Below are 25,406 nucleotides of genomic sequence, written 5' to 3'. Positions count from 1 at the left end.
CCGGTTTATCATCACGACTATTATTGTTCGTCCACTGCCGCGGCTCAAACAACCGGGAGCTCGAATGCGCGAAAAGCACGAAGCTCGGCCCGATAACGGGAAATGACGTGCAATTGCTCCCCCAGAAATGTGACCCCAATTGGCCAGATGGTGGCGCTGTCAGCCCTGAAAGGGCCAGGCCCCCTCACACCGTCGAGAGGTCGCACACGAGTGCTGCTCCCTGTGCGCTCCACAAAAGAGCCTCTTGGACCGTAAAAGTCCGAAATCCACCATGGTCGGTGGATTGAAACTGACTCTTTGGAATTTCCCTTCATCGACACCAACGTCGCTGCCCAGTCTCGGGGCGCCGAGGCGCGCGTTTCTACCGTAAATGAGCGAGATCGGTCGAAAAACACGGTCGCCATCAACCAGCATGTCTGCGTGAAGGGCGAGGTTTGGCAAACACCGGCCACGACTCGCGAGCAGTGTGTCCAGTCCGCATGAATCTCGGTACCTGTCTCCAGTCTGTGATTCGGGGTAGGTTGACTATTTTGGGCATTTGGGGCCCAACCCATAGGTGGCGCTGCAGATGCCACAGACGCGGGTCTGACAATTTCGCCGAGTATCAACCGAAATCTAAAGTCCCGCTATTGATGGGTGCGAACGGGCCCATCCGGTATCAGCTCAAAGCTCCAGATGCCCGCGAACGATCCCGATCAGACTCGCCGGAGACTTCCTGCGCTACCTCCCGAACATACGCACCGAGGTACCGGTGGAACAGGTGTGTGACGGGTCTCACTCCCCGTTTAAACAGGACTGAACTGGCTGAAGTCGCTTTGCTCGGATCCGCGAAGCCCGAAACCCGAAACCCGCTCGTCGCTGCCCGCGGCTTTGATTTCAGCCGATCGCGCTACGTCCTTCTGTTGAACGCGGAAGGGTCAGAACCCGCAAATCGAGGCTTGCGGCCATATTCGATTTATTTTTATGACCGCAACATCTTTTAAAATAACAGGAACAGGAATAACAAGGACAAATACTGTGAAATGCAAAATTGCATTTAGAGCGGCTGTGTGTAAAAATGAAATGAAACAAAAAAAGGACATCGTGAGGGAAACAAATATTTTCTTTGGCTTCAGAAATTATTTCAACCACTGCAGATTTTTCTAAAACGTTGCAGCGTTTGTAAGGACATTTATTTTTGTTTTTGAAACTGGAGGCGTCACTGGTCAGAAATACGTCCTTCAAAATAAATGCGTCGGGAGAAGACAATTTATCAAGCACATAGACTGAATATAAAGATCAAGTATCGTCTAAGAAAAAAAACACAACATACGTTATCTTCGTTATTACGCATGAATGAGTCAGACATGGACACTGGGACATGCACTGAAGGCGGCACTGGACCGGTAATAGATTTATAACCTGTTTCATAATAGTTAAAACCTGGGTTTTTTAATCTGCTGCCGGTAATTTATTAATAGGCAAATAATTCCCCAAGAGAAACAACAACCTTACAACTGCCGTGAATTTATAACATGCATGCATTGCTAGGGTCCCGCAACACTCGCTCTCGTGTGTCCCCCGAGAGACCTTTATTGTGAAAAGGTTTTGTTTTTCTACCGACTCAAACCGGAAATGTGCTCCGATTTGACCGTGGAAGAAGAAGAGAAGAAGAAGAAGAAGGAGAAGAAGAAGAGAAGAAGAAGAACAGCGGCGGCGCTGGACCTCTGAATCGTGAACTGTGAAGATAGAGAGGTAGAAAACGCTGGTTCCAGCTAAGATTAACCAGTTTAAAATCATTTAAACTGGTTTAGTGCCGAAGCTGTGATGAAACTAAAGGGATTTCACCTTCGGTCTTCGCAGTTCGTATTAAATCTGTCGTTGAGGTCAAACCGCTGCAGTTTCATGTCAGTTCGTTCTTTTCCACGAACTGTACATAAATTTAAATCTATACTTAAATTTATATTAGTTTACAGAAATTAAGTGTGTGGTGGAAACTAAACAGATCGTACTTATGAAACTAATTTACCCTTAACATATACATATATGTGTAGTTTTACTTTAAAACTTAATCAATTTACCCTTTAATGAAGATTTAATTGAGGTATTTTATGGGATTTTAGGGGAATAATTAGTGGAAGAATTAACGATTTGTAATATACTAATTTACTGCTCGTATTTAGGGGTTTTTAATGGATTATCTACACGAGTCAGCGCAGTTTTGAAGGAGTAAAACTCCCTTAAAGTTGACCAGATAACATGAACACCGTCACTTCTTCCATCTAATTTTTTGGTGTAAATTGTGTTTTGGTTTGTTTTTGTAACCCTTTATTTCGTGCAGACAATCAGTTAAAAAATAAGGCCACATATTATTTTATAATCTCATACATATTGTAAGACATTAATTTAATTAACAAATTAAGGGGTATCTGGGAAGATGTAATGCAAACTGTTAGGTGATAGGAAATCTTCGAGCATGGAGAGAAACCCTTACTATATTATAAACCACTACTTAACCTCAATTTTCTGTTGAGTTTGCAACTTAATTAAAAATCAAGGTCCTTGTATGGCAAAAATTAAGAGGTGTCTTTAATTTTTTTTAGTAAAATTTGACATAGGATTTTACTCCTTAAAAACCTCTTCATTCACGAGGAAAATCTGACTCAAATCCCTTGATATATTCCAGTCCATGAATGTTTCCGTTAATTTGGCCCAAATCTGATAAACCTGTTAAATATCTGAATGCTGAATAAGGTTCCCTTAAAATCTCATTAGTTAGCTGAAAATATTTCGGAGCCTTAATGTAAACCAAACTAGAATGTTAACACCTGATTTAACTGGGAGTTTGTGTGTTATTGTCAGGGTGTTGTTCCCTGGTTCCAGACCTGGATCCTGGTCTGGCTCCAGTCCTGGATGCAGGGCGTCAGGCCGGTGGTGGAGGTTGTCCGTCTGGGCCTGGTCACCTACCAGGAGGCTCTGCGGCTGCAGCAGGTCTATGTGAACCGGCACAAGTCTGGTCCGGCTCACACACTGCTGCTTTGTCAGCACCCACCAGTCTACACTACCGGCATCCGCCATAAACCCTACGCCGCCCCCCTGCTGGACGGACTCCGCCTGCTTGGGGCCGACGTCCACCAAACCAACCGAGGAGGACTCATCACTTTCCACGGGCCGGGGCAGCTGGTCTGCTACCCGGTCCTGAACCTGGGCAGCTTCAAGAAGGTCTGAGTTGACTCATTATGGAGTTTAATATCGTTTAATCTTACTGGACATGTTTTGAACCTGCGTTCTGCTCTCTCAGAGTGTTCGTTGGTACGTTTGCGAGCTGGAGAAAACCATCATGTCGGTCTGCAGCAGTTTTGGTATCGAAGCCTCGACGTCTCCTCACACTGGAGTTTGGGTCGGAGACAACAAAATCTGTGCCATCGGTACGACACCACAACTTTACTGCTGTCAGTGCAACTGTGTTCTTGCATCTCTGGCTTCTTTCAGATCTCTGCATGAATCTAATATTCTCGTGTCTGAATAAAAACCTGAGTCACTTTTTCATCCACAGGGAGACTGCAGCAGCAGAAACACATGCACCGATTAACCGCGAGTCTCGTTCTGACCTGTCATATCACTCGAATTAATGTAATATCTCAATTTTCATCTCTTCTGTCCAAAGAAAAGAGAAGAAAGATCCTTCCCAGATCAGTCTGTAAAAACTATTTTTTAATGTGCTCTGTCAGGTTTTATAACGCAGCAGCAGAATTCACTCTGAAATAACATTAATTGATGAAACAGATGTGATAACCAGTGGATTCATTGTGAAAAGCAGGAGAACAATGGTGATTAATTAAAGCTTCAACAGCCAAAGAAGTTTTGAATCCATCAGTGACGCAGCCTGACAGAGAACAGAAACAACCTTTTTTAACATTTTTAACTCTCCACTGGTCTCAAACAGCAGTAAAGCAGGAGATGAAAAAATAAAGTCACATGTGAGCGACAGGAGAAAATGAAATGGGGAAAATAGTAATAAAGACTTAAGATTTAAAACAGCAGTAAAATAGGGTAAAATGTTGGTACTGCCTGCTGCAGTACGTCGCCCTCGACTGTCGTAAAGAATCCAAGAGTTTTGAACCTTGGATCGAAACGATCACGTGATTCTGCTGAAACCGAGGCCCCGTTTGTCATCGGTCACATGATTCTCTGAAAGACGGTAAAAGCCTCGATACGAAGCTTCAGCGGAAGTTGATCGAGCTTCGGAGCCTCGGTATCATACGTAACATCACTAGTACAAACGTTGTTTTCTTGTGATTTTCAGGAATCCACTGCGGTCGATACATCACGTCTCACGGTTTGGCTCTGAACTGTAACACAGACATGTCGTGGTTCAGCCACATCGTACCGTGTGGTATTGAAGGTAAAGGGGTGACGTCGCTGAGCGCCGAGCTGCAGAGAGACGTCAGCGTGGAGGAAACCATCCCTCACCTGCTGGACGCCTTCAGAGACCAGTTCAACTGTCAGCTGACTGATGGACAAACACCTGAACCTGTAGAGGACAGCGGAGGATCATCAGCGTAGAGACTGACCCGAACTGACTTTGTATACCTAAATACGACAATCTGTTGGAATATGTTCATCAGTTTCATCTGTTTGTTGAGCACTGAAAGAGGTCCAGGGTTTGTTTTTCCACATCTGTGACTTACAGGACATGTCAAAAGCCCTTAAACCCCTTTAAAATTTACCAATTACCTGTAAAAGCAGCTCTGAATTTGTACCTTGAAATGGCCTTAATTTTCCATTGGACGGTCCGATTCAGCGTTGGCTTTGTAACTTGGTAAATATTACAGGGTTGAACCCAAATTTGGGGTTAATTATTGAATAATTATTTGGTTCTAATAAATGAGTTTTCTTCACTTATTGGTTTTCAAGGTGTAAAACACATGTTGAATTTACCAAATAGTATTAAAGCCATCCCAGAATTTTCACCTCAATAAAAAATATCTAAACATGTTTAATATAGAAATGAATGGAGATGAAGGGTCCTTCATGTCATTTAAAAGCCAATATTAAGGCTTTTTTTTTACCCCTTAAATTGTGCTGATAAACACAAAATAAAAATAGCTTACAATCCATTAATAATACATTAAGCATCCTCTTAAACTCCCACTGAAATACGATCATTGAATCAATATTAATGGGTGGATGAATAGTATTTTAAGGTGAGGATAACAAATAGCTCCAACACTAACTGCTGCTAAAACCCCAATGTCTTATTTTTACATTTCTATTTCTACACCTGTTCAATAAACAACATACAACCCGGTTCCTGCAGTCTGGTCTGGTTTACATTACGCTAAAGAAATGGGATTGCTGATGAAAATCGATTCACTTGCGGTAACAGCATGTTAACGCACCGACGGATCTGCTCTCTTCATTCTTCTTTTAGGCAGCAGAACAAAACTGGTCCAGGTCTTAAAACTGAAACAGCCTCGCCACGAGGTCAATTCAGTCACTGCTCTGGAGCTTTTGATCATATCCACCGGTGGTATTCAGATCTTTCAATAACAGAGTATGATCAGTAATGTTGGCAACATGTACTTTAAGCATCAAAAGTACACAGAATGTGATGTTAGTGTGTTACTGATGCATTAACATGTAAGCGGCTTTTCTGTGTTCTACCTGCAGTGAAGCTAATTTTAACAACTTCATGTAGTTCTTTGTTTTGCTAGCGCCATCAATAGAAATTGATCATATAAGTTGATCGTGTTTTTTGTGTTAAATCTGAGAGTTAAAAAACATAGAGCAGGGAGAGGAGTATGAATATTAAGTACAGGATGGTGAACCATGTGATCGTGTGTTTAGGAATGTTATGTGCCGCCTGCTGGTGGAAAATCACCCATTAGTGCGGGTTTAAAGAATCTTGTCCCGGGAAAGTGGCGGTACGCAGCGGAAAGTTGCCTCGGTTACACCGAAGTGGACCGGAAGTGAGGATTCTGTCCCTGAAACAATACACATCAATTTAGAACGATGAAACGCACATTAGGTCTAATAGAGGATACTGCAAAAAGACACCGTGTGTCAATGTTAACGTGGAACAAAAAAAACACTAGCCTTGTTCTTAAGTTTCCTTAGAAATAAATGCGTGCGAGAGGCTTTTATTTCAACAACAGACCGGAAGTGGAGTGTGTCCCCCCGAGGACTTGATGGCGATGTTTATGAAGTTCGGTGGCTGATGTTTCTGTCGTGTCTAACTTTACAGAGGAATATTCTGGGCAGCGCTGCAGAGAGCGGCCTGATATCGGCTTCCCCGTGGCCGCGGTGTAACCGTGGCGTGTAGCTAACATTAGCCTCGGTGCGTGCAGTTAAAGGGCAACACGCAGAGTCACGGAGTTCTCCGCCGGTGGCCATAACAGAGAGGAGGCGTGCGTCCGGTCGAGGAGCCGGGACCCGCTAACAGCTGGGAGCTAACACCGTATCCCGGTCCGCCTGTTGTTAGCTACTTTATCCGACGGTCAAATGGCCCTGCTGCAGTTCACTGAATGTTAGCTAGCACGGCTCGCTCTGTCAGCATGGGAGACGATAACGGAGTTAACGGTGACCTGAACGCCAACCTGAGGCGCCAGAGCACCGGCGACCCGCAGCTGGACAAGGCGGTGCACCAGTGGTTAACCTGGGACAAGGTGAGTGTCTGTCCGTCTATCCGTCCGGCAGTTAGGAAACGGCTTAAAAACCAACTTAAGTCCGGTGTGTACTGCTGTACGCGCACGACTTTGCAGAGGGAACGTCACACCAGACTCCCCTGAGAAATCTTGCATTTTAAGTTGACACTGCGTGCATTGGTAAACATGTAGTAAAACTGACTTCAGATGCTGAATTTAATGTATAAATGTGGTCGTCTGGTAAAATCGGTCCACAAATTATTTGCTAAAGCAGAACCTGTTTTCATTAAACTTCAACTTTGAGAGCAATTTCACGAAGCTCACGCTATCAAGGCGTGTGCGCGCGCGCGCGCGTGTGTTTTAATTAAACGTACAATTTAATTTAATTACCGGCAGCTATATGGACACTTTATGTGCAAAATTTATCACCATTGCACTACATCTATCAAGTCACGTTTGTCATTGCAATTAATTGTGTCGATATGCAAGAAAATCCAAACTTACGAGGTATTTAATGGGAGTTCTGAACAACGACACAGCCGCGAGTGGGCTGGTTTCAGCCTCTCACCGGGGTTAGGGAGCGTGTGTTGCAGGCAGTGAGGACCTGCAGGCCGGCCCGCAGGCAGGCAGGACCACCGGCCAATGTCTGGGTCGTGATGGGCTTCGGCTTTGTCGGTTATCGAGCGATTAGACGGCAGCGTGACTCAGCTGATTTACTCTAGTGGGCGCCAGTGGTCAGAAAAGGCCCGTGGGGTCAGTGAAACTCGAGTTTCAGTGATGAGATTATATCGATCCCATCCTCATCTATCAGCCGACCGGCCCTCGTTGAGCTGCGGGACAGTTTTCTCTGGATACCAGTCTGAACCAGCTGGATGGTGTCCAGATCCACCAACCTCCGCCTGCCGCCTTCACCTCCCGCACTGAGTCCAGGTTCACATGTGGATGCATTTTCAATATGAGCCATAAAAACGGCTCTTTAGACCGAGACGAGGTCGATTTATTTATACAGTGAAATTCAAACTGGAAGCAGCTCGGGTTGATTTACGACCATTTAAACTTTCCATGGAGTGGACAACAAAGTTTCAAAAGAAAATGTGAACCTACATAGAAATTCAGAGAGGGTCCGGATTTATCAATGAATGTAAAGACATGAAACAACGAGATTTCAACTGTGTTGTGACACACTGAGGCCAACGCGAGGTAAGCCAGTGAACAGGCCGCCGCAGCAGTCTAACGTGCAGTCTAACGATGCTGGACGTCCCGTCTGAAGGCCTCAGAGGAGAGAACAGGAGCTTTGTGAAGCATGTTTTCTTTCTTTTCTCTCTGCAATTGTCCTCGGCGGCTTCATTCGTGCTTATGGACACGCAGCGATATCACCTGGTGACCGAGGTCCCTTACAGGCGCTGAGCAGGTGCACCGAACGAATCGGTCACCGGATGAGCCGAAACACAAAGATCAACAGCCAGAGCTCAGCTTCAGTCACTAACGTTGAAGACCCAAAACCAGGTCAGGAATCTGGATGCGGTCCTGGACTCAGACCTCAATATTAACGTCCACTCTAAGACAAAATCCGCCGACTGTCACCTGAAGAAGAAGTCAAGGTTGAGAGGACTGATGTCTTAGTGGGTGGTAGAAAAACTTGTCCATGCGTTTATCTTCAGTAGGCTTGACTACCGTAACGCTGTCTTTACAGGTCTCAGGTCAGAGAGCTGCAGCTGACTCAAGAGTCCTCCCTAAGACCAGGAGAGACCACATCGGTCCAGGTCTCACAACTTTACTCTGGCTTCCTTTTGGTCAAACAATTGATTTTAAGACACTCCTGTTGGTTTATAAAGAACTGCGGTTTATTTCTGATGTGGTGCTTTGTTCTGACCTGTCCCAGACCTCTGAGTTGGTCTGGGACAGGTCTGCTTACTGTCTCCAGACTCCAGACCTGAACCGACCAAAGTTCTCAGGTGGTCGGGGACAGGTCTGCTTACTGTCCCCAGACTCCAGACCTGAACCGAGCAAAGTTCTCAGGTGGTCTGGGACAGGTCTGCTTACTGTCCTTCAGAGCCCAGACTACTTAGATGGATCTGGGACAGGTCTGCTTACTGTCCCCAGATTCCAGACCTGAACCGAGCAAAGTTCTCAGGTGGTCGGGGACAGGTCTGCTTACTGTCCTTCAGAGCCCAGACTACTTAGATGGATCTGGGACAGGTCTGCTTACTGTCCCCAGACTCCAGACCTGAACCGAGCAAAGTTCTCAGGTGGTCTGGGACAGGTCTTCTTATTGTCCTTCAGATTCCAAACTCAACCTGGAAAAGTCCCGTTTTTATTTAACTCCCAGAAAACTGCAGATCTGCTCAAAAACTTATTTTGTTTAAATCGGGACCGGAGACTTTCCTGTTTGTCTCTGGGAATATCAATCACATCTCTGGCTGCACTGTCAGTTTTATGCGACTGCTCGATTTGTCTTATTCTGCTTTTAGCTAATTTGTTTGTCTTTATTTTACTCGCCTTGTGTCTCTTATCCTATGACCTGGTCTGTCCTATGTAAGGCCCTTTGAGTTGTCTTGTTGTGTCTTGTAGCTCCTCTTAAAGCCAGGAAGCCTGTTGTTACACCAAACTGTAAATTCGGGCTGCAACCAACTATTGTTCTCATCATTGACTGATCCACTAATCATTGTGATGACAGATCGCGGGTTATTATCAGGTGGAGGCGGACCACGGTTTTTTTACCCTGCTGCAGTCGCCATGACTTCAGAAGCATAAAGAGATGTCGGCTGCCACACGGTGGTGCTGATGCATCCGTTCAGTGTTTCCAAGCTGCTGCCGAACTAATGATCTGAAAACAGGAAGATTGTACAGAGAGTTTTCGAGTTGTAGTCTTGAGTTTTTATACAAACGAGTGCGGTGCCCGTTGATGATGTCACAGGGCAACATCCAATGATGTCAAATTCCCGCGACGAGAAATGCTCATTCAGACAATGTCACAGTCGACGCCGCGCTTCCCGGGTCCTCAGCGATACCAAGACCACCCAGAAAGTGGAAAGACAGACCGAGATTCCTCCACCTACTAGTAGGATTCCTGTGTTTCATTACATTTATATATTTATACACACACCCCCTCTCTGACCTCAGAGCTGTGTGTTTTAAAGGTCACAGAGGCCATGAATGTTGCTGACCTCCGCTGTAAATGTCAGCAGCCTGGAAAAGGTTCAGGCTGCCCCCCTCCCACCATTTAGCCTTCATAATCACTATATACTGAAATAAATACCTGGTGTCTGACAGACTCTGAGGCAGCTGTGACCAGATCTCAGTGTTTCCTAACGTCTCCGTCGCCGGCTCCAACTCCTCCTGCGGACTCTCGTCAGCGGAGGCTGCTGGAGGAACAGACGAGGAACCGCAACACGGTGAAACACGGGCTGGAACAATAGAAAATATGTGGAACGAACACTGGACACGAATAAAGACTGAAACATGTTCTTATACGCTCCCTGACAGCTACAGCTGTTATAAAGTAGCTGTGACATGTTTATACACTGACTTTATAGGATAAATAGGGGAAACTGATGCTCTATTTTCTTCTTGTCAGAAAAATCGGGTTCTGGTTCCTACTGAAGACAAATCACTTCACAAATATATAGTTTCATTTTTAAACAAGACTTCATGAAACGTTACTGAACATCAGAGGAGGTGGAGCTTGTGTCAACTCTTGTCATATAGTAAAAACTCAAAGGAGCTTCTTTTTTCCTGACATTGTGATTAATGACCACAAATTGATCAGATGTGATCAATGTTACCTGCAGAATTTTCAAGCGTAGAGTTGAAATATTTTGAGAAAACGGTGGCGATGTTATAATGTTTTGAGAATCATGGTACAAGTTATAGTCAGTCTCACAAAAAAACCTTTGAAATATTTCCAGTGTAAAGTCAAATGTTTCCTGCCGGTTCCTGCTGAAGATGTAAATCTTAAAAAACCTTTAATATTTTTAAACTAGACCTGCAGGTTTACCAGAGTCCAACAGTGGAGCTCTACGGCTCAGAGGAATCAGACATAGCGGGCTTTGATGGATTTCCTCTCCTCCGCTGTAGAACCGGAGGACCCGGGCTCAGGTGGAGTCTCTGGTGGCGGCAGGGCGGTTGGATGAACTGAGGTCGAGACTCTGCAGCAGGATGAGCTTCGGCACGGCCGGACTCAGAGCGCGGATGGGAGCCGGATTCAACCGGATCAACGACCTCACGGTCATCCAGTCCACACAGGTCAGACTGTGGCCCTGTGTGATGAACAGAGCTGGTGTTAAGACGCCAGGTTCGGGTGACTCGGGCTTGTTGATCACCTGAGAGAGGAGGAGTTGTTGATACGACCCAGCCTCATGCAGCACCATCAGATCAGAGTAATCCAAGTGAGATTAGGTCAAGCGTATAGTTTCCACAGCCAGATCAGGATTTCAAGGAATTCAACCACTATAGATATTGGTGAAATATGGAGACAAAGGCTATAAACACGTGTAAATTACAATATAATTCTGATTAAATGAGGTTGGCATATTCAGTGGTGGAGAGTGAGTCTGGAAAAAAATGGATAACTGACATGTCTTTTTGAAAACAGCGAAAACTAAAGAAAACCACAAAACGTAAGAATAAATACCTGAAGAAGAGACTTTAATGCTTGATAAGGTCCAAAAGACCAAAACGTTGTATTTACTCAGAGTCGACAGTGAAGGTTTTTTTTTCTTTTTTACAAATGTCGATCATTAAAAAAGATAATAATTATTATTATTATTATTATAATAAAGATTTAATATTGACAGTGTCCTTGTGTTATCTGCAGTGATGGAATAAGCGAGTAAGACAGTTTATCGTGAACAACTTGCACTTAAATCTAAAGTTGACAAAACCAACTCAGATCTTTTTTTATGGCTCAGACTTCAAATAAATAAATGTTTCTGGGTATTTTACCGCCAACAAAACTTGGATTTATCGAACACCAACTAATCAGCAAGTTTTCTTTCTCCCGGTCTCTCCTCAGGGTCTGTTTTCCCACCTGTCCAGGTATTTTGCAGACTTCGGCACTAGAGGACTGGTTGTTGGTTTTGACACCAGAGGACAGGAGGAGAGCGGCTGCAGCAGTCAGCGGTAAGCACCTGTGAACAGACTGTAACCAATGTGAGAGCACAGTCTCATTTTCACAAGAATCACTTCAGTTTTTGTTGTTTTTATATTTGTAATTTAGAAACTACCCCTTTTAAAAAAAGCGGGGCAGTCACAAAGCGACGTAGAGAGGCTGTCTGCGACTACGCAAAGTCAGGACTAGTCAGCATTTTCAATTAAGGGAAACTAATTGAGATCATGTGTAACTTTAACTCTTCAGTTGCATATGTCACTACACCAGTCATTTCCATGGACGAGGCCCGAATCTTTAGAGACACATCCAGATTGTAGTTGCAGCCCCAGATTTTGCTGTGATTTGCTGATGGGCAGTGGCTGAGGTCATGGGGACACAGACGTGTCACTGGGTGTATCTTTGACTTTTTCGTTGTTTTTATTTGTTTCAGGTTGGCAAAGTTGACGGCTGCTGTGATGCTCAGCAGAGACATTCCTGTTCATCTTTTCTCCACATTTGTCCCCACGCCGTACGTGGTGAGGAAGCACCGACGCCATCTTTGTCCATCACCTGTCTCACTGGGCCTGACACACACATGTCCTCACCCGCTGTGTGGTTAGTATTAATTGTGTGGTTTTATTTTCCCAGCCGTATGCTGTGAAGAAGCTCGGCGCAGCAGCTGGAGTGATGATCACCGCCTCACATAATCCTAAAGAAGACAACGGATACAAGGTCAGAAACCACTAGAAGTCGGGCTACACGTTAACCCCTGGACATGAAACAACCAGAAAATTTTCTTTTCGGTTCCTTACTGCATGGTAGGAGGCAGTAAAGGTTACTTTCTTAGACCCGTAGACATCAAACGTTCCGGCTGTCATGCTGATAACAATTCAACTAAGCTGGATCCTCTGCTGTGTCTGACTACAAGGATATTAATTTACAGTGGCTTCATTTTGTTCATTTTAGTTTTACACCACCCTTAAATCCAGCTCCATGCAGCTCTGACCGGAACCCACGTTGAACACTTGGGGCCTCATTTATCAAATGCAGAAAAAGTGTCGCACCAGTCCAGACAACAACGTTGTACATATGCACAACTCTGATTCAGCAGCGAATTCCACACTATGTGGCTTAGCTCACATACAGCCGAGCTCATTTACATAACACTTTACATTTACATACAAATTACTCAACCAACAACAAGGTGAAGACACGTCAGGATTATCTTGGGCGCATGTAACGAATGAAGTCACTGCTGTTTGAAATGACGTTAGAACTGTAGCAGAAGTTAGTACCTCACAAAATCCAGTTTAATTGGATTCACCATCATAGCCACCAACATATGGAAAGTATTAATTAAAACCAAACGGGACGACAAGTCCTAAATGAATTTATCGACACTGATCATTTTCTTGTCACTACTTCCCACTTGTATGCAGCGATAGTTACCTCCACCAAGGAGGTTGTGTTTTCGCCCGCGTCGCTCCACTCTTACTCCTTGTGCGTTGGATTGTAGTCAATGGTTTTCTACCACCAGGGGTTTCTGTCTGCTCGTCAGGAGTGTGTCTAAATTAACGCTCATTTTGATGAAGATTTTGCTGAATGTGCGTAAATCTAGAAATCACTCATGGTGGTCTGTATCTGTACCTCCCTCTGCAGGTGTACTGGTGTAACGGCGCTCAGATCTGCTCACCTCACGACAAGGAGATCCTGCGGAGAATCGAGGAGCACCCGGAGCCCTGGAGCGTCTCCTGCTGGGACGAGGAGCTGGTGGAGAGATGCTCCCTGAGAACTGACCCCCTGACCCAGATCAACAGCTGCTACATGGACGAACTCACCTCCCTCTGCTTCCACAGGTAACAGGAGGTCGAGTTCACCTCTGCGGCTAGTCCCCAGACCTTATGGACTAGTTCCCCTACCCCCGGAAGTAGTTGCTGGACCTCTGCAGCTAGTCCCCTACGCTTCAGACCTCTGCAGCTAGTCCCCAGATCTCTGGAACTAGTTTCCCTACCTCTGGAACTCGTCCCCGAACATCTGCAGCTAGTCCAGAATGCTGCTGCTTGCCTGGTGTTCAATATCCCCAAGTTTTCTCTTCGTTCACTACACTGGCTTTCTGCTGCGATCACATCCAGGTTAAGATTTTGGTGCTGGCCTACAAGGCAGTGAAGGGAACTGCTCTTTCCTACCTCTAAGCCTTGTTCTTCTCTGTTCTGGTCCCATTCTCTCATGCCTCTCAGGGATCTGAACATCAAATGTCCTTTGAAGTTCGTCCACTCGTCCTTCCACGGCGTCGGACATGTCTTCGTCCTGCAGGCCTTCCAGACCTTCGGCTTTGCTCCGCCGATCCCCGTCCCTGAGCAGAAAGACCCTGACCCCAACTTCTCTTCCGTCCGCTGCCCAAACCCAGAGGAGGGAGAGTCTGTTCTGGTGGGAGATAGATCCCAGTTCCTTAAGTGATTTTGCTTTTTTTGTTTTCTTTTGTTTTCTTTTTGTTTTAATAATCAGTTATTTCATTTTCTTCTTCCGTGTTGCAGGAGCTTTCTCTTCTCCTGGCAGAGAGGGAAAACGCTCGGATTGTTCTGGCAACGGATCCTGATGCCGACCGTTTGGCTGTAGCAGAGAAGTCTGATGGGTAACTGTGACGTTTGCTCAAAGGCACTTCAGTCCAGAGACTGTCAGTTAAAGCTAAAAGTAAATTGCAGCACTGCAGGTGTAGTTTGCCCGTGATGAAGATATGGTTTACTGTTGATGTTGTCATCTTACCTGCATTCCCTTGTGCTACAGGTGGAGTTTATCTGAAAGCATTTACCTATGATGAAGACATGGTTTACTGGTGGTATCGTTGTGTTACAAATGTAGTTTACCTGTGTTTATGTGTATTTACAGGTGTGGTTGGAAGGTGTTCACAGGTAACGAGCTGGCGGCTCTACTGGGTTGGTGGATGTTCTTTAACTGGAAGGAGAAACATCCAGATCCAGCAGACACTCAAAGGGTTTACATGTTGGCCACCACGGTGTCCTCCAAAATCCTGCAGGCCTTCGCTCGTATCGAGGGGTTCCACTTCGAGGTGAGACGGGTCCGGTTACATCTGGAAATAGCTCATCAATGAACATGAATTTGATAATACTGGTACGAGGAGGAGGAGGATGATGATGGTGAAGATAATGATGGATGATTGTGATGGTGGTGATGGTGGTGATGATGATGATGATGAATATCTCCTGTCTCTGTGTTGAACAGGAAACTCTTCCAGGATTTAAATGGATCGGGAACAGGATTCACGAACTCTCCAAAACAGGAAACACAGTCTTATTTTCCTTTGAGGAGTCGATTGGTAACTGAGCTTGTTTCTTTTGTTTGTGTTTTAAATTTGCTTTATTTAAAATCATCCCCAGACCACCTCCTTCACCTCACGGTGGAGGTTTTAACTCTCAAGCTGATTGGCTCTCTGTTTCTGTGCTGTAAACCCTCAGTGAAGACTCAGAGGTATGAAACCCTGACACATGTCCAGGACCATTATTTATCATGTTAAATGAATTCCACAGGCCTTCAGTCACAAAGCTCTTCGACTCACTATTTAAAACGAAGAGTGAGTGATTCTGGAGAAGGACTGTTGATATTTGAACTCAACAGCAAAACCGACACACCCCTCCCTCACACAAGCTCCGCCCCCCAGACTCAATGGTACTAGCTGACCAAAAGAGAAAGATGGAGGAAACCGGAGCGTCTTGTACGGCGCAGAAGTGGAGGCTCTTAGACAAAATAAAACACGTCATCACACAAAAGACAGGCAAACAGAGCATCGGAAACACTAGCGAGAGTTAGTTTGTAAAAACTAGCGAGAGTTAGTTGTTAAGATTGTTTTACAAAACTACAGTGACAGAGGAGAGGACTGTAGGTTTGTAGCTAAGCTAACAAGGAAGGTAACGTTACCTAGCATAGCATTTCAAACTATGCATCAATCCAAATAATCCCACTGCGCTGGTAGACTTCTGTTCTCAGGTCTTCTGGCTATAAAACCCTTCACAAGTTGTACGGACAAACTCCGTGATACAGAGCAAACAACGAGACAGCAAGTAATGTAACTAACGTTAGCTTGGTTGTGGGTTAGCGACCTCTGGCTACAGTTGCTGCGGTGAAGCTAAACATGCAGAGAGGACGAGGAGGTTTCCCAGAACCAGCGCAGCAGCTGCAGACAGCGACACTCACAACGCTCCTGCTCCTATAGCTGATTTTCTTTCCCAGTCCGACCGTTCAGTCTCCACCGTTGGAAAACCTCACATCCGCTAAACCAGCCCCCCCCCTCCCACCTGATCATTGCCCTACTTTTTCAACTTTTGTTCCTCAGACCTTCTCTTAGGCTGTTGATTGACCATCTCTCCTTCTCTGTTGTTTAGCACGTTAGCATGAGCTGGAATTACCGTCTCTCTGCACGAGCACAATCACCGCCAAGTGCTGATTGGCTGGAGTTGTCGGTCCGAGCCACTCTGTTTATTTCCTATTTACAGAGCCAGGGCTTTGTAGGAACACTGGATTTTTTTTCCCAGTACACACAGAACGGACAGCTAGCGGACCGTGAGGAGATGTTCACTGAATCTGGCAAAAAGTGTATTAGATTAGAATCACTGACTGAACTCTTTAACCTTGTGATTTCACCCATTTCCTGCAGTTTCTCATTATTTTTCACCTTCTTTTATTATAAATACATACTGAACAAAGACTTGGTCTTTGCAGAAGTAAAGTAAAAATTTATTGGACTTCTTTGAAGAGAAACAGATTTGACCAACACAAGTAACAGTGAGGTCTGTTTTGTTTCTCCACAAACAACAGCAGCAGAGCGAAGTAAAATTTTGCAGAAACTTTTTTCTCTGTGACATCAGGTTTCCTGTGTGGCAGTATGGTCCCTGAGAAAGACGGTGTGAGCTCTGCAGCGGTCGTGGCTGAAATGGCCGCTTATCTCCACAACAAGAACCTGAGTCTTAACCAACAACTCCACAACATCTACCAGACGTACGCTGCATGTTTGTAAATATTTAGATTTCATAATTCAGGTTGTCCTACAGGTTTACAGGTCTACAAATTAAATGTGATTAAAATAATAGTGCATTTGCATCAACAGTATGTCAGAGAAATGATTTAAAGGGGCTATATGTAAGTTTTTGCTACTGCTACATAGCCAACGTTAGCATTAGCATAAATAGCTGTTTACTCACGAAGAGCTTCAGCCATCGTTGTGTTTCCAAGGCCAGAGGTTAGAATCTGTCCTCTGAGCAGAGCTACTGCTTCATCCTCTCATGTTGGACAAAGGACAGACTGGACGCTGCTGTGACTCACTATCAGAAAGTGACGAGACAGGCGGAAGAACCAGGGCTAGCTGGTTAGCATGTTAACGTCAGAAGAAGAGAAGTGATAGAAATAAAAGAAAAACACGAGTCAGCATTGGCGTTGCTCTTGACGAGTAAAGGAAAGAGGTTTGACGCTGAACTCGCGTTTTTCTAGACTGAGTAAACAGCTTTTAATGCTAATGTTGGCTACGCAGCGATAGCAAAAACTTACATATAGCACCTTTAAGGAAAGTCACAACAGCATCAGGATGATATGGACTTATGTTGTTTTACAAATGTCTGCCGTCCAAATGCATGATTCTGATAAAAACTGCCAAAGAAAGTTTCAGAAGTTTTTATCTCATAAACATGAAGAGCTTGGTCCTGATGACAGGAGGTTAAAATGATTTATATTATATTATATTATTAGATTCAAATATACTGTGTATCATGAAATAAAACGAGTCCAAATTCACACATAAAATAATCAAAATGATTTCCAAAGTAATGGACTGTCTTCCACTGTTACACATGACATGGAACCAGACTCCAATTATAAATGTGAAATTACTGTACCTGTAGCCAATGTTAATACTGTGGTAAAACCGTGACAGATTTTGCCTGTAACTTTGCAGTTTGAATTGATTTCAATTAGAACTTGTTTGTGTTCAATATCCTAAATCTGTATGTAGGGTTAGGTTTAAACCAATTCAGTCTGATTTTAAGGATCTAATTTAATTTTAAAGTCAGATTTACAAAGTGCAGTCTGTAGAATACACAAGTACATGTCATTGTTAGAGCATTAAACAACTTCTACCACAGGGGGCAGCAGCCACTTCCTCACCCTTCTATGTATCACAGAGTTTGGAGATTTTTGTTCACGTTGTACAGTATTGTGAGGCTGTGATGTTAGTTTTGTCTCAGGTTCTCACAGCAGAGCTAAAGATCTTTTAACATCAGTTTCATACAAACAATTAATTCTCAAATTAATTTAATTCAACACAGAAGAAAAACCAGAGTCATTGAAGTGTCATCGCGTCATAATGACTGGTCTTTCTTCAAAGTTTTTATGACTTCTGGTGAAAATCAAAGTAGAGTTACTTCTTCTCTCTTATTTTGACAGTCATCTCTGTTGCGGCTTCCTGTCTCCAGGTATGGTTACCATGTGTCTAAAACCTCCTACGTCATTTGTAACGACCCGCCCACCATCCACAAGATCTTTGGTCGGATCAGAAACTTTGACGGCGAGGGATCGTACCCAAAGATGTGCGGCGGCGTCCAGATTGTCCAGGTCAGAGACGTTACCACGGGATACGACAGCAGCCAGGCTGACCTCAGATCTGTAAGACGTGCACTGAAAACAGCTGTGTGAGGTGTCTCCACACCGATTTTCGGTTTCTGTTACAAAATGCGCCTCTGTGTATTTCCCCTGGAGGTTCTTCCAGTGTCGAGGAGCAGTCAGATGATCACCTTCACGCTACAGAACGGTGTGGTGGCCACACTGAGAACCAGCGGCACCGAACCGAAGATCAAATATTACACCGAGTTCTGCGCCGCGCCGGGGAAAAGGTCAGCTGACTCTAACACAATGTTTACCGTCCATCTCACACACATTACAACTTCAAACTATGTAATCCCGGTTCTTTGGCTCGTGGATGACCTCCAGAGACGGTACGTAACAGCTGGATTTTCAGGGTCCGTCAGTCAGGAAGAATGAAACAGAGCTCTGCACAGCCGATTTCTGTTTTGATGACTCAATGATCGGTGAAAATCTTTGCTGTTGTCTTTTACTCAATACAAGTGAACCTCAGATAAGTGGTGGTCAACCTTTTGAGGTGTGTGACTGTTACACCGGCCGAGACACAGCATGAGCAGAACCACGGAGCCAAACTACAGGTTGGGCCGGGCCAGCATAGCTAAACCACAGAAAACACCCGATAAAATCAAAGAAACCAATTCACAAGTACTGACCTCCCCAACTAAAATAATCATGAAAAGTGAGGCTGACATGACTGGCAGTCACCCGCTGCAAATTCCAAGTAAGTAGAGCCCCGTTAGCAAAGATAAAGAGCAGCATCAGGTGCAGATCTTTGCTCCTCAAATCGTGACTCCCATCAGCCGTCAAAGGACCAATCAGATCAGGTGATGTAAGCCACTGAGCCAATCACCACCTCACAAAGCAGACCGCAACAGATGCAACCACGGTCCTAACGGTGACAGTTAAAGGGAAGAAACGTCTCCCTCAGATTCCTCAGACAGATTTCGGACTAAAGACCAGTTATTTGAAGATTCCATGTCCTCAATTGGAAAAAGGCTAATTTTTGGGTCAGTGGTGATGGTTATGGTAGGTCTCCAGGAAATTAATGCAAGTCTATGTAAGTGACCAAGGTCATCGTGTGTGTGTGTGTGTGCGTGTTTGTGCGTGTGTGTTTGGGGTCATGGCAAAATGTGGTTCTGGAGACACATACTGTAGCCGTAACTGCCACAGAGGACGTTTTTAGGACTTTGGCAGGTGTTTATCTGTCTATTTCTGTCTGTCCGTGGACAGAGTTTGTCACGAAACTTTACAGGTGTGTAGTTGAGATCAGAATGAAATTGAGTTCGTAAATGGGTGTGGTCCGACCCATGAGCACTGAGTACTCATTTAATAATGCAGTAATGACTGAGTACTCTTAATAATGCAGTAATGACTGAGTACTCTTAATAATGCAGTAATGACTGAGTACTCTTAATAATGTAGTAACGACTGCCGCGTACTCGTGATAATGCAGTAACGACTTCCGCGTACTCATGTGATAATGTAGTAATGACGGCCGAGTACTCGTGATAATGTAGTACTCGTGTAATAACGCAGTAACGACTGCCGAGTACTCGTGTAATAATGCAGTAACGACTGCCGAGTACTCGTGATAATGTAGTAACGACTTCCGCGTACTCTCGGGTCAGAATGTTAGCGTGCTGACAGGCTTCGCGGCTGGTGTGATCGCATCAGAAGATGGTGTCTAGTTTTGTCGTATTTCCTTTCTTGTTTTTCATCTTGTGACTCTTGTGGGAGTCCTGACCTCTGGTCTAGAACCACAGAACTATTGTGTTTTCAATAATCCACTTCAGACTGGGACCTGGACCAACTGATCTTGTGTTATAAAGTGACTTTGCACAATGTTCCTCCACATTCAGAGCTCAAACTATCATTGTAACCTATTTTACCTTGATCGTTCGATCTCGTAAATCACACTGAAAAGCGCTATACTGTGTGTGTTGTGTCCCGCCCCACTCGTCACATATAAATGACATCATGGCGTTGTGGGCCTGGCTTCAGTGACATCGTCACGCTGTCTTTGTTGCAGCGAGGTGTCCAGTCTGGAGGAGGAGCTCAGGAAGGTGACGGCTGCTCTGCTCGACGAGTTCCTGGAGCCGGAGAGAAACCACCTGATTCGTCGCTTCGTCTAACCCCGCCTCCTCGCACCAGTCCCTCCCGTGATGTCACATCCTGTAGTGTTTGTGGACGAATCAGAGCAGCCTTAGCTTCACTTTGTGGTGTTGATGAAGATCACGTTCGGACCGAAGAACCAGTTTGGACAATGACAGTAGTTGGATGTTAGAGACTGAAAATGATACTGATTCATTTAAAGGAAGGGGGGAAAAAAATCAAAAGCTAGATCAATGTTTAGTTGCAGGTCTGAACTGTGTATTTCATTTATTATACAGCAGTGACAATGATGAGTGAACAGCAGAGTCCAGCCAAAGAGTGATTATTTTTCTCTATTTTCAGTTTCTTTCATTTGATTGGCTATCAGGACAGAGGCTGTGCAGCTGCAGCGACAAAAGAATTATTTACAAATGTATTTTCAAAGAAGTGAAGAAGAAAACTAGATATAAACTGTTGGTGAAACCAAATAGTTACTTTCAGACTCAGGAGAATTCCTGCGCTGTGAAGATTTGAAATCAATTAGTTTTTCCGCAAGGTGAGGGATTTAACGTGGAAGTTCATTAATGACAAAACGGCTCTGTGCAGAGAACAAACTAATCAAGCTACATGTTTCATATGGCAGCCTGTTGCTGACACTATGGAGGAAAAAAGTCTAATTTTTCTCATTAATACCACCAATTTTTCAATTTTAAACGAGAAACTTGTTACAACAACGTAACATTCACCTTGTATCATCATAAAATAATCATCTCGTTATACAATAAGTTAGTTTGTTATGAAGACATTTATTTACGCTGCAATTTCTTTTTTACAAGATATTTTGATTTTGCTTAGCAAGAGTATCTTCTGCTATAACAAGATGAGGTTATGTTATTAAAAACATTGTACAAACTGAAAACTTTTGGTTTGTCAATGTCAATGCAACTTGATAATGTAAAAAGATTTTCTTCCAGGACTATTCCAGGTCCTATTCTCCTCTGGGATTCCTAGTTGACGTGTCTCCTAAAGTTGTTGTTACCAAAACTCAGTCATTGAGGTTACTACTGAAACAGTCCAGTGGATTAACAGAAAATTAATGGGCAACAGCTTTGATGAATGATTCAATTTTTAGTCGGTTTTAAGTAAAAATGCTGAACAAAAATTGGAAGAAAAAAATTTTCTGGTTATCTCGGTCGTCTGTGACAGTAAACCCAACCTCTCTGGGTTTTGGACAAAACTCGATATTTGAAGACATCACGTTTGAAAGTTTGACGTTATTTTCTGGCAATTTATAGATCAAACATTAATTCATGAATCAATAATCAAAACAGCTGTTAGCTGTAGCCCTAAAATGTGTATCTGAGTCCTCACTTGCTGTCAGACTTGCTTTAGACTTTGATCAGATTTTACACTTGTTTTTCTTGTCATCAAAGAACTTCCATACAAGAAGTGAAAGGGGGACTCTCCCTTTAACCAAACAGAAATCAGCTCTTTATCTTTTTCTTTCTTTGTTTTGTGTTTCTGAATGTTGAAGCTTCCCTTCTCACTCTGTGGATGTTATTTATTTTTATACTTCGAGAGATGAAAGATATTTATGTTGTACAGGTGAGGAGCTGCTGTTTTTGGTGTCACATGTTGTTGTGATGCTTTGCTGTTAGAGACTCATTCAGCTCCATGTGGAGTCTGTTATTTTGTCAAAAAAGCCGAAGCTGCCGATCGTCTGTTAAACAAGCGAATCTGTGTTTGTGTTCAGTTTGGTCGCATGAACAGACGACAGAGCGAAACCTCTGTAGAGCTCAGAGATCGTTTGTGTCTTCACTGTTGCAGCTTCAGTCGTGTTGAAAATAACGAATGCTGTTAACGTGGTACTCTGAAGATCTACCAATAAAGCAGAGTAAAACTTTACAATGTCTTGCATTCATTGGTGATTAAAAAGTTCTTCTTCATAAATGAGCAGTCAAAACACTTGGCGGTAAAAAGTTTGTGGCGTTGGATGGAGTAGGAAGCTTCACGTCTCGTAGTTCTACGACTTTTTCCTCTAATTCCCGAAGATTACAACTTTTTTCTTGTACAATTCAATTTTCCAATAATAAAAATACAACTTCGCTCTTTAAGTACAGCTGTTTTTAAATGTTGCCTGTTCTCGGAAAAGTTACGACTCTTTTCTGAATAAATTATCACTTTCTCTGTGAATCTTATACGACTGTCTTTATTCTCAATCAAACATTTTTCTTGTATTATGATTTAATTCTCTCAAAGTTGTGACTTTAATTTCTTTTTGTACAACTACATCTTTTGTCATATAATTATATCTTTATTCTTAAAATGTTTTTCAAACTTTGTTCTTTAATTATTACAAACCGATATATTTTTTCTCAGATAATTATGACACTTTTCTTGTAATGTTTTATTTTTCTTTTAAAAATACCAAAGTGACAAGTTTTTCCTGGTAAAATACCAACTTTTTTCCTCAAAGTACTTCAACTTTATTCTCCGAATCAAAGATGTTTTTCTTCACAGTGGCTCTGATTCTCAGTTGTGGACCTGCGACACATTCAAAGACTGAAAAAGGCCAAACAGCAGTAAGATATATATTAAAAAAGTTAAATAATTCATAATTTTGTAGGCACTTTTTTTGTAGTTTTCAGGAGTTTAAATAAGAAGTAAATGAGTATTGGTATAATTGAAAAAACAGTAGTTTTCTTTGTTATTAATTATTATTTAAACTCGTAAACTCAAAACGATCAAAAACAATTTTGAAATAAACATTTACATTGTTTCGTATTTTTTAACAACAACTTATGAGGTCGAGACAAAAACTGATTCTAGTTTAGGCAGGTTACATGAAAGACTTAATGTGAAGTTAAATACTGTTTGTATTTCACTCAATATTTCAGTGTGTGGATGTACAGGATTTATTCAGTAATAATCACTTTTTACTAATTTATTATGTATGTACTATTACTACTGAGTCAGTGTTCTCAAACAAAGTGTTGTCATGTTTTCCACCTACGCAGTTTACCACACTATGAATATCTTATGTTTTCGACCCGACTAAACTGTTGGTCCTTGTTGTTACAGAGGAAATGAAAAATGCAAAAAAACATAATGTTCTTGTTTGTTGATGACTGCGTGAAATTTTTCACGAGTCAATTAAAATTTGTGCCATGAAATAATAAAGAGTTTAAATCAAATATTCTCACCCAACTTATTAAAAAAGTTGAACGGAGCTTGTTAAATTCCTATTTATATTACTTCAGCAGAAAGTCTCAAACAGCTTTAAAACATTTTTATCGTAATCTATAAATAAACCCTTGACTTGCTTTCTAATCACGTCTCGGTTTTCTTTTACCATGTACATTCAGCCAACAGGACACTTAAATGAACGTTAAGCTCTCTGGTTAAACACTAATGTAAAAGAGTGAGAAGCACTTAAAGAAACAGATCCGTTTTTTAAACCCTTCGTTTCATGGCAGTCTTAATGTGGAAAGTTTTAAGATCTGAGAATAACTTGGGTCACAATCAGTAGAATCTGTTTCAGAATTTTAATGGTCAGTAGAGTCAATACTTAATTACCATGAGATATTGGTAAAAATCTGAATTTCCTTTTTGTTAACGTGAGTTTCTGGGCATATTTTTGTTCTTATTGATGTGATTTCGATTTTCATGAATGTGGTTTTTGGATCTCTGGTTTGTGGGTGAAGTTTTGGAGGATTCTGGACCTGATCTGCTGCAGATTGATGCCATAGATGATGGGGTTGATGAGGGGCGGGACCACCAGGAATTCCGCAGCCAGCGCGTTCTGCAGCGCCTGCAGCGCGCCGCCGCTGCCGTAACGAGAGTACATGGTGTCGAACACCAGCGAGATGGTGAAGACGAGCAGCGTGACGAGGTGCGGCAGACACGTCTGAGCAAACTTCCTGCGGTCAGAGCGCGACCGGAGCGAAGCTCTGACCAGGTGGCCGTAGGAAACCAGGATGAGTCCGGTCTGCGAGACGTGCGAGAACATGAGCGTGAAGCCGTAGATGTTGTTGACGGTCGTGTCGACGCGGCACGACAGCTTCACCACCTCCCAGTTGGTGCAGAAGATCTTGCGAAGGTGCCGTCCGCAGAGCGGCAGCCTGGTGGTCAGGGCGACGCCCACCACCGTCTCCAGCAGCGAGAAGCACCAGGTGAGCAGCAGCAGCTGCGCCACCTTCTGCCCCGTCATCAGCGCCCGGTACTGCAGCGGCTTACAGATGGCCAAGTAGCGGTCGTACGCCATGACAGTCAGACTGGTGAATTCGCAGAAGACATAACTATAAACTGCAAATATCTGAGTCAAACAGCCGGAGTACGTAATGACGTGAGAGTCGGCCAGAAGGTCGTGAAGCAGCTTTGGGTAGAAACTCGACGCTCCGCAGATCCCATTAAAACACAGGTTAGACAGAAAGATGTAGATGGGCTCATGGAGCACCTTCTCCAGACAGATGGTGACGATGAGCGTCAGGTTGACAAAGACAGTGAAGAGGTACAAGGTCAGGGCGAAGGCAAAGTAGATTTGATGGTTGGTCAGAGAGTCGTTTAGACCCTGAAGCGCAAAAACAATCTCAGAGTTATTCTCCATCATACCTGAGTCAAATAGCTGCTGCTGACTTCGCAGTCATATCCATAGACACATCATGATTGGGATTTCGGAAACATTTTATGTTCAAAAGGTTAATAACAGCAGCACCAAATGTCCGTCTCTAGTTAAAAACAGATTCTTCCAGCTTTTCTTCAGCCCGACCAACAGTCCAGAAACAAACAGATTCCGTTTAGAATGAGATGAAACACAGAAAAGGCAGCAAATCCTCAGGTTGCAGAACAGGAATCAGAGGATTTTTGGATTTTTAATGAAGGAATGATTGAAAAACCCAGGAACAGTTTCCTTCGAATGAACTTCAAACACTTCAGAAAGCACTTACATGTGAAATAAG

At 43.5% G+C, this 25,406-nt stretch overlaps 3 protein-coding genes and 1 long non-coding RNA gene across 8 annotated transcripts; 2 read left to right on the top strand and 2 right to left on the bottom strand.

Annotated features, from left to right (window-relative positions):
* Positions 1-173: 173 nt before the first annotated feature.
* lipt2 (lipoyl(octanoyl) transferase 2) lies at positions 174-5,290 on the top strand. 3 transcript variants are annotated; one of them, XM_040131593.1, is made up of 4 exons: positions 174-760; positions 2,842-3,201; positions 3,281-3,407; positions 4,286-5,290. In XM_040131593.1, exons 2-4 carry the CDS (start codon positions 2,893-2,895, stop codon positions 4,543-4,545), a joined length of 696 nt encoding a protein of 231 aa, XP_039987527.1. In that variant the 5' UTR covers positions 174-760; positions 2,842-2,892; the 3' UTR covers positions 4,546-5,290. The 3 variants fall into 3 exon arrangements, with proteins under 3 accessions (XP_039987527.1, XP_039987528.1, XP_039987526.1); XM_040131594.1 differs by lacking the exons at positions 174-760; positions 4,286-5,290 and adding exons at positions 777-1,734; positions 3,536-3,858 and having other exon boundaries at positions 3,281-3,431; XM_040131592.1 differs by lacking the exon at positions 174-760 and adding an exon at positions 791-1,734.
* Positions 4,426-7,320, bottom strand: LOC120792424. Its single transcript, XR_005707808.1, has 3 exons — positions 7,131-7,320; positions 5,382-5,522; positions 4,426-4,513 (listed from the first exon to the last, which is right to left on the bottom strand). It is a non-coding gene; the product is annotated as an uncharacterized LOC120792424 (long non-coding RNA).
* On the top strand, positions 5,921-22,353 carry pgm2l1 (phosphoglucomutase 2-like 1). 3 transcript variants are annotated; one of them, XM_040131588.1, is made up of 15 exons: positions 6,539-6,647; positions 8,320-8,389; positions 10,704-10,871; positions 11,641-11,747; positions 12,167-12,251; positions 12,364-12,447; positions 13,375-13,571; positions 13,953-14,142; positions 14,250-14,347; positions 14,602-14,782; positions 14,956-15,049; positions 16,596-16,725; positions 18,192-18,381; positions 18,475-18,608; positions 20,387-22,353. In XM_040131588.1, the coding sequence occupies exons 3-15, from the start codon at positions 10,785-10,787 to the stop codon at positions 20,487-20,489; spliced, it is 1,680 nt and encodes a 559-aa protein (XP_039987522.1). In that variant the 5' UTR covers positions 6,539-6,647; positions 8,320-8,389; positions 10,704-10,784; the 3' UTR covers positions 20,490-22,353. The 3 variants fall into 3 exon arrangements, with proteins under 3 accessions (XP_039987521.1, XP_039987520.1, XP_039987522.1); XM_040131586.1 differs by lacking the exon at positions 8,320-8,389 and having other exon boundaries at positions 5,944-6,647; XM_040131587.1 differs by lacking the exons at positions 8,320-8,389; positions 20,387-22,353 and having other exon boundaries at positions 5,921-6,647; positions 18,163-18,381; positions 18,475-18,607.
* A 1,759-nt stretch (positions 22,354-24,112) lies between these two features.
* On the bottom strand, positions 24,113-25,054 carry LOC120792252 (olfactory receptor 12-like). The gene has a single exon (XM_040131325.1). It carries the CDS (start codon positions 25,052-25,054, stop codon positions 24,113-24,115), a length of 942 nt encoding a protein of 313 aa, XP_039987259.1.
* Between the last annotated feature and the right edge of the window lie 352 nt (positions 25,055-25,406).

The sequence above is a fragment of the Xiphias gladius genome, chromosome 7 (assembly GCF_016859285.1).
Source record: "Xiphias gladius isolate SHS-SW01 ecotype Sanya breed wild chromosome 7, ASM1685928v1, whole genome shotgun sequence".
NCBI classification, from domain to species: Eukaryota; Metazoa; Chordata; class Actinopteri; order Istiophoriformes; family Xiphiidae; genus Xiphias; species Xiphias gladius.
This window is presented reverse-complemented; position numbering and strand designations above follow the sequence as displayed.